Source organism: Bubalus bubalis, chromosome 12, assembly GCF_019923935.1.
Source record: "Bubalus bubalis isolate 160015118507 breed Murrah chromosome 12, NDDB_SH_1, whole genome shotgun sequence".
Taxonomy (NCBI): Eukaryota; Metazoa; Chordata; class Mammalia; order Artiodactyla; family Bovidae; genus Bubalus; species Bubalus bubalis.
In genome coordinates this window covers 85,675,966-85,689,319 of record NC_059168.1, presented here as the reverse complement: position 1 = coordinate 85,689,319, position 13,354 = coordinate 85,675,966, and the positions used below count along the sequence as shown (strand labels likewise).

At 53.1% G+C, this 13,354-nt stretch overlaps 1 protein-coding gene across 12 annotated transcripts in view; it reads left to right on the top strand.

The window, feature by feature from the left end:
* Positions 1-13,354, top strand: part of GREB1 (growth regulating estrogen receptor binding 1) — a 133,734-nt gene that overhangs the window by 79,784 nt on the left and 40,596 nt on the right. For 11 of the 12 annotated variants that reach the window (XM_044926237.2, XM_044926239.2, XM_044926240.2 and 8 more), the window contains 8 exons: positions 634-777; positions 2,139-2,267; positions 5,093-5,206; positions 5,766-5,909; positions 7,766-7,951; positions 10,950-11,300; positions 12,340-12,468; positions 13,131-13,259. In XM_044926237.2, coding sequence (XP_044782172.2) covers positions 634-777; positions 2,139-2,267; positions 5,093-5,206; positions 5,766-5,909; positions 7,766-7,951; positions 10,950-11,300; positions 12,340-12,468; positions 13,131-13,259 — 1,326 coding nt within the window. The remainder of the gene's footprint in view (positions 1-633; positions 778-2,138; positions 2,268-5,092; positions 5,207-5,765; positions 5,910-7,765; positions 7,952-10,949; positions 11,301-12,339; positions 12,469-13,130; positions 13,260-13,354) is intronic. The other variant, XM_044926234.2, reaches the window with a different exon arrangement.

The following is a 13,354-nucleotide window of genomic DNA, read 5'->3' as shown; positions in this document are numbered from 1 at the left end:
GGGGAGGAGGAAAGTACTAGCTCTTCCTTTGTTGTTATTGTTGTGTTAGTCGCTCAGTCGTGTCCAACTCTTTGAGACCCCATGGACTGCAGCCCGCCAGGCTCCTTTGTGAAATTCCCCAGGAAAGAATACTGGAGTGGGTTGCCATGCTGTCCTCTGGGGGATTGTTCAGACCCAGGGATGGAACCCGGGTCTCCTACACTGAAGGCAGATTCTTTCTGTCTGGGCCACCAGAGAAGCCCAGCTGTTCCTTCACCTTTGAGTAATGCTGTTCGTCCCTTGGACTTGAAGCTCTCATTTGCATCATCTGTTTTTCCCGTAATGCTGTTTGTCCCTTGGACTTGGAGTTCTCGTTTGCATCATGTGTTTTTCCCTTCTTCCCAAATGGTGACCACTGCTCCTGCTGCTGGCAAGAGGACTGTCCCTCAGGTGGCTTCCCCAGAGACCGAGCCTGGGGAATGGCCCCCACCCCAGCCCCCCAGCTGCACCAGAGCAGCGACAGGGAAGGCGTTGGCGCCCTTGCGGTTATCTCCATGCCTGGCTCTCCCACCGGCCGGGTTCTGGCCTCGGAAGTCATCGGTCGCTGTTGGGGAGGAGCAGGAGCTGACTGTCATGCGTGCCTCTTCTCCGCAGAGTTCAGAAGCCGGCAGGCATCCATGGGTGCGTGCTCCAGCTCTCTGTTCCCGCCGCTGGACAGCTCTGGGCCGCTGGCCCCCTTCCCTGGCGAGCCCGGTCCGGGGACAGCCCCGAGCGCCCCGCTGGGAGCCCCGCAGGCAGGTGAGGCGGTGGCACAGTGCTGGAGGTGCCAGGAGTCGGTTTTAGTTTCCCCAACTGAAAAATGGAGGCACGAAGATGCTCACCGAGGCTATCACGGGCAGTAGGGTTTGATAGCTGGTATTTCTGCTTCGTGAACTTGGCCTCGGCCATGCAAAACACACCTGATAAGCACGACAGCTGATGGCAAGTAGACAGCAACCTCCTTCCCAAGGGCTCTGGCGGGGGGGGGGGTTGGTGGTTGGGGGTCCTCCTGCCCAGGGGGGTCTGCTGAGGGGCCCTGGGCCCCTGCTGCACGTGGCTCAGCATCCACAGCGAAGAGGCTGCACATGAGCAGAGAATGCACTCCCCCCAGAGGCCCCCTGTCCTCCTTCCACGTGGTATCTGCCCTCGTCCTCTCTGTGCCTGGGCCACCTGGGGCCTGCCACACTTGGGCAGCTTCAGGGATCAGTGTTTCTGCCTGAAGAATACCTGGGTGCGATTCCAGCGTTGCCGCCTCCTAGCTGAGAGATTGGGGGCAGCTCATTTTAACTCTGTGACTCTCCGTTTCCTCGTCTGTACACTTGGAGAGAATCTTTTCTGTCTAATTTGCAGGGTGATTATAAAAATTAAATGTGATGACAGTGATAGCAAATTCTTACTGCTTGCAAACTTCTGTCAACTCCCGTCGTCCTCACAGCGGCTCTACCCGCATCCTCTAGATGAGAAGGTGGATGCACGGGGAGGAGGTGTAGTGTTCAGGAAGGTTGCACAGCGAGTTCGAGGCAGCGTGGGGCTCAGACAGGGGTCGTCTGGTTTCAGAGCCCACCCTTCAACCCCTCAACATAGGGGATGATCTGTGCTCCTCCTGACTCTGGAGTACCTTCCACATCATTCTGGCCCGTGTGGGTGACTTAGAGCAGAGCCCACAATTGCCCCCAGAATCCTCCTGAGACCCGGGGAGCCCCAGATCCTGTGTATAGCCTGGCCCTGGGCGACGGCAAACCCAACTGCTTTCCTGAGCATGTTTGTCGTGACCCTGAATCCAGGAGGGTGAGCGAGGGTGGGAGGAGGGTGGAGCAGGTGCAGGGGCGCTCCTGGAATCCCGGGGCCCCCACAGGCCCTTCTCTCACGGGGAGTGCTCAGTGGAGCATGTGTGGGAGCATGTGTCCTGTGTGTGCACGTGTGTGCATGTGTGTGTGTGCATGTCTGTGTGTGTCTGCTTTTTCAGGGCGCTGGGGGGACAGAATCACTCTGTCAAGAGTCCTGACCCTTGACGGGCTGCATCAGTGGAAAGCTAATATGTTAAACGGAGGGAGAGCCATATCCTGTTTGTTGGACTCCCCGAGCATCCCGTGGTCTCCCTTCTTTGTCTCTGCTCTCAGGACCAGCCTCTGATCACCCCACCCTAACCGCAGCCCTGGGTCCGGCTGTTTTCAACGGCAAAGATTCCCCGAAGCACCAGCCGCTGGTGAAGAACCGCCTGTCTGCAGTGCCGCGTCCTTCGGCCTTAGGTAACCTTGACTGTCCTATTCGGGGTGGGGGGGCCTTGCTCTGCTCTGGACCAAGGTGGTGGCGGGTGGGGGATGGGGGAGCCGCCACGCTGGGGCCCCTGAGGCTCCTGGAGTTGGAATGAGTCAGGCTGGATCAGCAGACACCTCCTGCGTCTCTGGGAGTGTGTCCAGCCCCCAGTGCTGGGGGTAGGGAGACGCATGGCTTCTGCCCCCAATCTGGGTGATGAGTGTGCGCCAGGATGCAGTGGGAACCCGTTACGAGTGGTAACCTGTCTTCCTGTGGGCCGGTGACGTTCCCAGGAACAGTTATCATAATGCGCCCTGGGAGCCTAGTTACTCCGTGGAGCCTGGCCCAGAGGATGCAATGGGTGCTGGTAGAGAGAGTGGGCTTGCACCATTAGAGGAACAGCTGGAGCCTTGGAGTCCTGTGCCTGAGGCCTGCTGTGGGCAGGGTGGACTCTATTTCAAGAAACTGCTTCTGAAGCTACACGGAGTATGACAAGGACTCGGGGGCTCTGTGGTTCTCAGCTGAAATGCTGCCCCGCACGGGACGGGATGGGGTGGGGGCAGAGTTGGGAGGGGGAGGTAGGAAACGTGCAGAATCCCTTTCTGCGTTGTCCTAGCTCGGGGTCCGGGTGTGGCAGTGCCTGCAGGGAGTGGGCTACAGTGAAGACTTGTCTCTCCCCAAATGCCAAATAGGGTCCCCCTTCCCAGCACCAGGACACATGGCCAGAAATGGTTGGTCCACAGGGGCAGCTCCTGGTGACATCATTTTGGGAGAGCTTTGGGGAAGATCCTCTGGAGGAGGGCATGGCAACCCACTCCAGTATTCTTACCTGGAGAATCCCATGGACAGAGGAGCCTGGCGGGCTACAGTCCATAGGGCCGTAACGTCGGACACAACTGAAGTGACTCAGCACGCATGCACGAGGAGCTTCGAGTCTGTGTAGAGGCAGTTAGCACCCCAAAGGAAGAAAACACCCGCAGACCTTCTGCCTTCATACCGAGGCTCCATCCCATTGCCCTTCCTCCTCTGGTAGTTTAACATGGCTTTTAGAGGAGCTGGCATCTCAGTCTGTGTGGGAGCTCTTCCCTGCTCTTGAGGACAGATGTTTGGGGAAATGAAGATGTAGTTCTAAATGACATCAAGGTGATAGAAGCTGCCACAGAGGTTGTGGGGGTCAGAGGAGCCCACCTGTGGGAAACCTCTTTGCAAGCAAAGAACTTCATGTCTTTAAATGTTTTATTCTTTTTTTTTCATTCATTTTCAGTCAGTCTAAAGAAGAGGTGAAAATAACTTTGGATTATTTTTAAGAGACTCGAAAGCAATAATTCTCAAACAGCAGCACGTCTAAGGATAACCAGGGGTGCTTGTGACCAAGTGTTTCCTTTCATTTCTGGAGATCTGCTTCTGTAGGTTGAGGTGTGCCCAGGAGCACTTGGAACAAGCTCCTCCTGGTTCTGTCCAGCTTTGTCTCTGGCTAGATTTGGAGAAACACTGCTCTAAACCAGTGGTTCTCAATCCTGGTTGTGGTTTAGAATCACCAGGAGCTCAGGGAAGGGATGGGAGGTGGAGTGGGTCATCGGGAGGTGTGTGGACATGCTGGGGTTCTAATTTCCTTGGGAGAGGGTTGCATCTAGGAATAGAGCGTTTTAAAATTTAAACTTTATATAATGCGTCATGGTTGAACATAGAGCGCTAAAGGTAAGGGAAATTTTGTGTCAGATTGGTCCCCAAAAATGTGGTAACCAATTCTTGGTATTTTGAAGAATCCAAGAACAGAGCATGATGAGTCATGCTCACGCTGTTCTGGCGTGGGCAGGATGACTCATCAGTGGCAGTGGGTACCAGCTTCTGTTCCCCCGGATTTTTTTAGCCTGAAATTAGCTTTCAGGGCTGGGGTGGGGAGAGGTGCACAGGTGGATCGGTACTGCCCCCGAGTGGTGAAACTGTGGTGGTGGGCTGACTGCCGTTGGGGCTTGTCTACAGAAACAAGTATTAATTTACTGGAATGTGGAGATGATGATGGACTTCCCTGTAGTTCAGACATCAAGGATCTGCCTGCAATGCGGGAGACCTGGGTTCGATTCCTGGGTCGGGAAGATCCACTGGAGAAGGGATAGGCTACCCATTCCAGTATTCTTGGGCTTCCCTGGTGGCTCAGTTGGTAAAGAACCCGCCTGCAATGTGAGAGACCTGGGTTCAATCCCTGGATTGGGAAGATCCCCTGGAGAAGGGAACGGCTACCCACTGTAGATAATGAGGATCTGGACTTGGTGGCTACCATTTATTGGCCTCAAACTCTGTGCCTTACATATATTCTCTTTAGTCTTGATCAAGTCACCTTTCAGAGTAGGTTTTATGATCCCATTGTAAAGATGAAGGAGGTAAGGCTCGGAGAGCTAAAGCTTAGACACTGACACAGCTTTGGAATGAAACATTTATAGAGGTCGACAGGATACTTTAAGCCTAGATGCTTCCTCTAGACTGCTTGTTAGTTGCTTAGTCGTGTCTGAGTCTTTGTGACCCCACGTAGCCCACCACGCTCCTCTGTCCATGGGATTCTCTGGGCAAGAATGCTGGAGTTGGTTGCCGTGTCCTTCTCCGGGGGATCTTTCAGACCCAGGGATCGAACGGGCTCTTCTGCATCACAAGCAGATTCTTTACCATGTGAGCCACTAGGGAAGCTAAAATGCACTAGATGCTAAAATGCATTGTAAAGCTGTGCTTGAAAAAAAATAATAAGTGTTCTCCAGCTCAGGGGAACATTTTGCTGAAGCATGTCTTTGGTGACAGCCTAATTCACACTCTGAACGTTGTCTAGGTATCTTATCAAACTCCGGCCCTCCCAAAAAACGCCACAAAGGCTGGTCTCCAGAATCTCCATCAGCTTCGGATGGTGGCTACCCCCAGGGAGGGGGGAACAGAGCCAAGCATGGTAAGTGATGGAGCCCTGCCCCAGATGCAAGGCTCTGGCACTGGTGGTGGTGTGTGTGTGTGTGTGTATGAATGTGTGTATATGAGTGTGTGTATGTGTGTGTGTGTGAATGTGTGTGTATGAGCATGAGCATGTTCATGTGTGCATGTGTGTCTGTGTACTCACGTGCTTTCATATGTATGGGTGAGAAAATTCTAGGGAGGCACACTTGAATATAACAAAAGATTCTCTTTCTCATGTATTAGACCTGCTTCACAAAGCCCAGGATTCCTGTACAGTATTGAGTTTCCTGATCTTAGAGGAATTTTTTCTAAAAGGCATGCTTGTCACTTGGCAGGGACATTGAAGAAGAGAAAACTGGGTTGTTCGGTGGGGAAGGGGGACCCAGTGACCTTTAAGGTCTTTTGACTCAGGAACCTGTGGTTCCCAGACTTGGGTGCTCCCGGAGGTGCAGGGAAGGTCACGTTGTAGCAGGTGTGTTGGCTGGCCTGATGTCAGGTCTGCCGGAGGTGGATGCCCTGTCTGACGTATCCTCTTCACGCTCTCGGCGTGTCCCTAGAAAGCGCAGGTGTGACCTGCATGCCCCAGGTCGGCTTAGTGGGACCGGCTTCAGTCACCTTTCCCGTTGTGGCTTCTGGAGAACCAGTGTCCGTTCCCGACAACTTGTTGAAGATATGCAAGGCCAAGCCAGTGATCTTTAAAGGCAAGTACAGCAATGCACCGGGGCGGAAGGACGGGGAGCCCAGGGAATACAGACAACATGACACATCATCCCAGACTGACTCCACACCAAGTTGTCCTCCTGGGAAAACTTCTAAAGCCGTTTCCAGGGCAATGAGAGAACCAAGCAGAAAGGTCACTGGGGTAGCCCCTGATCAGACGCCGTAAGTTCAGAGCCTGTCACTGTTTTCCGTGGGACAGCCCTGTTCCGTGACGACCATTTGCTTGTTCGTTTGTTCTAACCCTTTTATCTGGGCCCTGCTGTAGCATCTTTGTGCCTCTTTTATGACAAATGTCACATCCTTCCCCTAAGAGTAATTCTTTTGCTGCCTCTGATAAACCAGAATGTTTGTGAGCAGTGCTCCCCAAATTGTGGTTCCTGGACCAGCAAAAACAGCATCTCCCAGGAGCTCAGTAGAGATGTAAATTCCCAGGCCCACCCATCCCAGAATCAGAACCAGGCCCGAGTTGGAATCAGAGGCTCTGTGGCGGGTCTGGCAGTCTGTGTGTTTGGAAGCCTTTCAGGGGACCCTAGCGCACCCTCAGGTTTGGGAAACACTTTTCTTGAGGCTGTGAACTGTGTCCCAATCTAGATTTCCCCTGGAGCTGAGCGTGGTGCCTGCACACAGCACACAGCAGGTGTCTACTCAGTGTGTTTGGTGAATAAATGGAGGCCGTCTGAGTACATGAAACCATGCAGGCACTTACCACATTTAATCATCTCGGCAATCACACGAGGGTTTGATATCTTCACCTTGTTTTACACATGCAGAGACCGAGGCTTGGGGAAGTGAAGCTTCTTGCTGAGGATAACCTAGTTAATAATAGATCTGGCCTGGGCTGTCCTGCCTCTGAGGGCTGCCGTCAGAATTAATCTTGTACCATTTGCTGAAGCATTTGTCAAGTTTGGAGAAGGAAATGGCAACCCACTCCAGTATTCTTGCCTGGAAAATCCCATGGACGGAGGAGCCCGGTAGGCTACCGTCTACGGGGTCGCAAAGAGTCGGACATGACTGAGCGACTTTCTTTTTTTTTTCTTTTGTCAAGTTCTGTCAGTGTTTGGAGTCTCTGATCTGTACAGTGGTTTATTTTCCTAACTTAGCTCATCAAGGAGTCCTGGGGGCTGGGAGGCACAGGTGATGGCCGAGCAGCTTTAGTAATTCTCTCTGGGCCTTAGTAAAAATAAGAAATTGGACTAAATCAGGGGTCTTCAATGTCCGGGATCTAATGTCTGATGATCGGAGGGGGAGCTGATATAGTAATAATAGAAATAAAGTGCACAATAAATATATTGCTCTTGAATCATCCCCACATCATAATCCCACCCCCACCCTGGGTCTGTGGAAAAATTGTCTTCCATGAAACAGATCTCTGGTGCCAAAAAGGTGGAGACTGCAAATGAATAAGCAAATGCTGCAGCCCCTGTCAGTTACGAGAGCAGGCGCACAAACCAGCACGGGCTGAGAGTTCAGGATTTCCCCAGAGGAGCTTGAGTTGCCTCTAGTGCAGCTGGCCTGCATGTTTTCACTCCCTTGCATGCAGAGACCCCCAGGCTTCCCTGCTGGCTCAGTGGTAAAGAATCTGGCTGCAATGCAGGAGGCTCAGGAGACGCAGGTTCGATTCCCGGGTGGGGAAGATTCCCTGGAGGAGGGCATGGCAACCCTCTCCAGTATTCTTGCCTGGAGAATCCCATGGACAGAGAAGCCTGGTGGGCTATGGTACACGGGGTCACAAAGAGTCGGACACGACTGAGTGACTGAGCACGCACGCGTGCACATGTGGAAACCACGCGTTGTGCCTGAGGCCAGTTGCCAAGCCCTGCTGTGTCCCCTCCCCCAGGCCACGGGAACTTCCCCTACCTCTGCGGCAACCTGAACGACGTGGTCGTGAGCCCCCTGCTGTACACGTGCTACCAGAACTCGCAGTCCATCTCCAGAGCCTACGAACAGTACGGGGCCTCCACCATTCAGCCCATCTCGGAGGAGATGCAGCTCCTGCTGACCGTCTACTATCTCGTCCAGCTGGGTGAGTCCCCTCCCATTTTGTGGGAACCACTGGTGGAATAATCGCTAAAGGAGGGATGTGCACACGGCCTGATCATGGACCCTACTCAGAGCCCTTCTGAAGACGGCCTCTGTCATCAGGTCACTGCAGTGGTCACCACCTGAGGGGCTGGGATGGCAGTGAGAATTCAAATAGATTTCCTGGGACTTGCTTGGTGATCCAGTGGTTAAGAATCTGCCTTGCAATGCAGAGGACGTGGGTTCGATCCCTGGTTGGGGAACTAAGACCCCACGTGCCATGAAAACCCGATGCAACCAGATAAATTTTTTTTTTTCAAAAGTGATTTCCCTGCCATTCTAGGTGCAGAGATACAGCAGGAATACCACAAAGGCTCTGCCCTCAAGGATTCTAGTGGGAGAGAAAAACAGTAAACAAGAGGAAATGAAGCAATGGGAGTGGGGTGGGTGGTTGTGGGCTGATTCAGGTCGTCGGGAAAGGCGTCTCTGAGTCGAGACCTGAGTGATGAGGAGGAGCCAGGCTTGTGAAGATCTCAGGGAGGCAGAGTCGGGGGGGCAGGCCAAGGGCCGAGGGGTGGGTGGGAGCGTGGCGCCCCAGGTCAGCGGGAGCCAGGGCAGCCACCCAGTGAGAGCCTGAGAGTGAGGGTGTTGTCAGAGAGCCAGCAGGGCCTCAGGCTAAGGTCAAGAATCTGTATGTCAGACTCGGTGAGAACAAGTTGTGTTTATCTGCTCAGGCTGCCGTAGCAAAATACCACAGAAGTTTTATCTTCTCATAGTTCTGGAGGCTGGAAGTCCGAGGTCAGAGTGGCCTCATGGTGGGGTTCTGGGGAGGCCCTCTCTTCCTGGCTTGTGGAGGATGACTGTGTCCTCCCATGGCCTTTCCTTCATGCCTGTGTGTGGGGACAGAGGGTGAACTCCAAAGTTGCTTCCTTTTCTTATAGGGACACCCATCCTACTGGCCACCCTTATGAACCCACCTAACCTTAGCTACTTCTTTAAAGGCCCTCTCACTAAATATAGTCACATTGGGGGTTAACACTTCAATGTATGAATGGACGGGGACACAATTCAGTCCATAGCAGCACTGGAATGCTTTCAGGCAGGGGACAGATATGATCTGGGCTTCCTTGGTGGCTCAGATAGGTAAAGAATCTGCCTGCAATGGAGGAGACCCGGGTTCAGACCTTGGTTCGGGAAGATCCTCTGGAGAAGGGAATGGCAACCAACTCCAGTATTTTTCCCTGGGAAATCCCCTGAACAGAGGAGCCTGGTGGGCTATAGTCCATGGGGTCGCAAAGAGTCAGACATGACTGAGTGACTTTCAGTTTCAGATATGATCTGACTTCATTTCATTAATGGCCTAGAATTGAGGGCTGGCTAATGATTGACCATTGGGTTGGGGCATGTGGAAACCACTGGCAACCCGGGTAGGTGGAGATATGAAGAGAGTGGGGACAAAACCTGTACTGGAATGGGTCAGAGGGGATGGAGGTGAGGAGATAAGCATGGTGAGTGTGGGCAGCTCTCTCAGTTGCTTTGATGGATGGTGGTGGTTCTGGAAGGGGCTGTGGGCTCCAGGGAAAAACTTTAAAAAGACAGGAAATGCAACAGCTTATCTAATCCAGTTTTGGCGTAGCCCCATGAGGAAGTGGTGTGATCCCTGTTTTTTCAGATCAGAAAGCTGTATCCTAAGATAGCTCAAGGCTCCACAGCTGGTGCTGGGTGTAGCTGGATGGGGACACGTTTTCTAAATCAAATTGTGGCTCTCTTTCCACTGGCTCACCTAAATGTAAAGTTCTGACATGTAAACCAGAAAATAGCTAATAGGGAAAAATGTTGAAAATACTCAGTCTTGCTAGTTGTCAAAGAAGTACAAAGTTAGCAAATCAAACAAGTGGAGTTTTTCTCAATTCAGTTGATGATAAGAACCCAAACGATGGTATCCATTAGAACTAGGGGTGCAGTAGAAGCCGGGTTGTTGTGGTTTGTTAATGTCATGGTAAGTTGTCACACTGAGACCGTCTGGAGACAGCCTGATGATGTGTTACCAGTCAGCTCTGTAGGTCCATTTAGGCTCAGGAAGTTATGTCCTTTATATAAAGCTGTGTCCTGCAGAAGTATTTTTGAAGGTGCTTACTCAGAAGCAATGCAAGGGTCAATGGTAGATCAGTGTTGCTAAGTCTGTGATGGCACCCCCAAGTCATGGGATATCACGTGCCTGGTTACAATGCTGTGTGTGAAAGCTGTAAACGTCATGATTGTGGTTTGATGCTGGCATGCTGGTAAGGAGGCAGACACACCCTGAAGTCATTTCCCCGCAATCGTTAACAGTGATTTAAACCCATTATAGTGATTAAAAGGGCTTCCCTGGTAGCTCAGATGGTAAAGAATGTACCCACAATGCGGGAGACCCAGTTTCAATCCCTGGGTGGGGAAGATCCCCCGGAGAAGGGAATGGCAACCCACTCCAGTATTCTTGCCTGGAGAATTCCATGGACAGAGGAGCTTGGCGGGCTACAGTTCATGGGGTTGCAGAGAGTCGGACATGACTGAGCGACTTTCAGTTCAGTTTACAGTGATTTAAGACTCTGATGCTGCCAAAGATGAGGGCAGGAGGAAAAGGGGTCGACAGAGGATGAGATGGTTGGATGGCATCACTGCCTCATTGGACATGAGCTTGAGCAGGCTCCTGGAGATAGTGAAGGACAGGGAAGCCTGGTGTTCTGCAGGCCATGGGGTCACAAAGAGTCAGACAGGACTGAGCAACTGAACAACAAAAAGTTCCAGCGCGTGGGGGAGAAAAGGCTGAGAAGCACTCAAAAATAGTGGTTCTTTTAGGCTGATGAGATGAGGGCTGCATTTGCAGCCTCCCTCTATTTTGGATGTTGATCATTCAGACTGTATCAGGTGGACATTGGGGTACAGCGCATCTCCCCAGCACTGCCCCGCGGTGTGGGCGGGGCAGGCGCTGAAGCCCCTCCCACCCGCCTTGTGGTTGCCAGCGGCGGACCAGGTGCCCCTGATGGAGGACCTGGAGCAGATCTTCCTGCGGTCCTGGCGCGAGTCACATCTAACGGAGATCCGGCAGTACCAGCAGGCGCCGCCCCAGCCCTTCCCACCCGTGCCGGGAGCCGTGGCGCCCGTGACCTCCGCGCAGCTGCCCTGGCTGGCCGGCCTGGCTGCCAGCTCCTGCAACGACAGCGTGCACATCATCGAGTGCACCTACTCTCTGGCCGAGGGCCTCTCCGAGATGTTCCGGCTGCTGATCGAGGGCAAGCTGGCCAAGACCAACTACGTGGTGATCATCTGCGCCTGCCGCAGCGCCGCCATCGACTCCTGCATTGCTGTCACCGGTGAGGCTGGGCCCTCCACTGAGATGCTTCTGGTAACCCCCAGAAGCCCCCCCACCCCCACCTGGCTGTTGGCCCCTCGGGGGCCTGGGGTTTGCGTCAGCGCTGGTTAGTAACTGCAGTTAACACTCAGCCGCCCCTGGTGTGCCCTGAATAGCATGCTTCTGGAAAATGCTATTCCTCCTGGAATGAAAGGTGCTACATTTCTGGTTTCTCTGAGAGACTGAGGGCAAGTTTGGGGTCTGTATAGACGCAGGGAAACCCCTCCACACCCGCCTCCCCCCCCTCCCCAACCTGTGATCAGTGACTCCATTCCTCAGCATCTTCAACTACATAATGGAGAGAAAAAATAATGACCTTACTGGGTTGTGTGGGTTAACGAGGTTGTCAGCTAATTAACTATAAAAACACTTATCGAAGCCCTACTATGTGCAGCCACTGTCCTGGGGGCTGGGGATACAGTGATGTCCTGCTTTCCTGGAGCCAGTGTGCTGGTGGAGAGGCAGATGGGGGGGCGGGGGAAGTGGGGAAGTGTGGAGGATCGCAGATGAGGGGCTGATTTCAGATTGCTCCTCTGCGGGGTCCTCGTTATCTCTTGTCATTCCTTCATCCTGAACGCCTTCTGTGTTTTTTAAATAAATTCTTTACATTGATTTGAGTAGTACAGTACCTTCAGTACTGGAGCCTTCGCTGCATCAGGCATTAGGCTGCACATTTCATAAACCTTGCCCTGTTTCATCCTCACGATAGTCCTGTGAAGTAGATAGAGCTGCTGGCCATGAATTCCAGATGAGGAAGCTGGGTCGGCCCGGGTTACACAGCTGGTTAAGTGGGGGAGAGAGTCAGGTTCCAAACTGGACTCTGGGGCATGTGTACCATTCATTCATTTCACCAGCAGCAGGAAGCCCTGCTCTTAGCCAGGCATGGTGCTGGGCTTGGAGGATGGAGGGAGAAAGGGATGCAGGCACAGACTCTGCCATCGAAGAGCTTATGCACTAATTCTAAGCGGAGGGCCCTGTCAAAGCTGTCATTTGTTTTCCAGGAAAATACCAAGCCCGGATTCTTTCTGAGAGCCTTCTCACCCCAGCTGAGTACCAGAAAGAAGTCAATTACGAGCTGGTTACTGGGAAAGTGGACTCACTAGGGGCCTTTTTTAGCACCCTCTGTCCAGGTACGCTTGTAGTCAGACAGGTGCAAGTCACCATACACTGATGAGATAGAAATAAACACAGATACAAGGGGGAGGCCGTCTCAGAGCTCATCCCCGTGAGCTGCCGAGGCTGGCCTGGATTTAGAGGCGCCATGGCCCTTCCATGGCGTGGGGTCTCTGGCTAGCTGATTCCTGCTCTGGCTGTGTGGTGTCTGTCCTTTGAGGGCATACGCGGACCTCGTGCATGGTCCTCTCTATCTCCAGGGCTCTGTCCATCATCCTCCTGCCTCCCCCTCTCAGTTGCTTAAAGCCTCTTGTTGGGGAAATGTATTCTCTGTGCTTCATTCCGTGTGTTCCAAGCTTTGAGTGCCCATCTCCCTTCTTTTCCTGGCTACTCGTCCTTCAAGAGTCACCCCATTTCCTCCCAGAAACCTTTGCTGTCCTCTCCTTCTCCAGGATGGGCTCAGACCCCTACCTCCTGCTCTAAAACCCACTGGGTCATAATGTCATTTTCCTGAGGACATCTGCCTTCCTTGGCCGTGGGCTTTCTCACAGGATGGGCCACCCTATCTCTGGTGCCCCAGGCCCCGGACAGTGCCTAACACATAGAGGTTGTTCCCTTGATGCTGAGTTTCCCTGAGATGGAAAAACCCATTTCTGATGTTCTCTCTGTTTGGGGGCAGAAGGCGACATTGACATTTTGCTGGACAAATTCCATCAGGAAAATCAAGGCCTTGTTTCTTCCTCACTTACTGCCTCCTCTGTCACCAAGTCAGCATCCCTGGATGTCAGCGGGGCACCTGCGTGCACAAGTGAGTGGTGCCAGGGAGCGGTGGCCAAGCTCCAGGCTGGGGGGCAGCGTCCCGGGGCCTCCAGGGTCTGCAAGGAAGCACAGTTCGAGGCACAC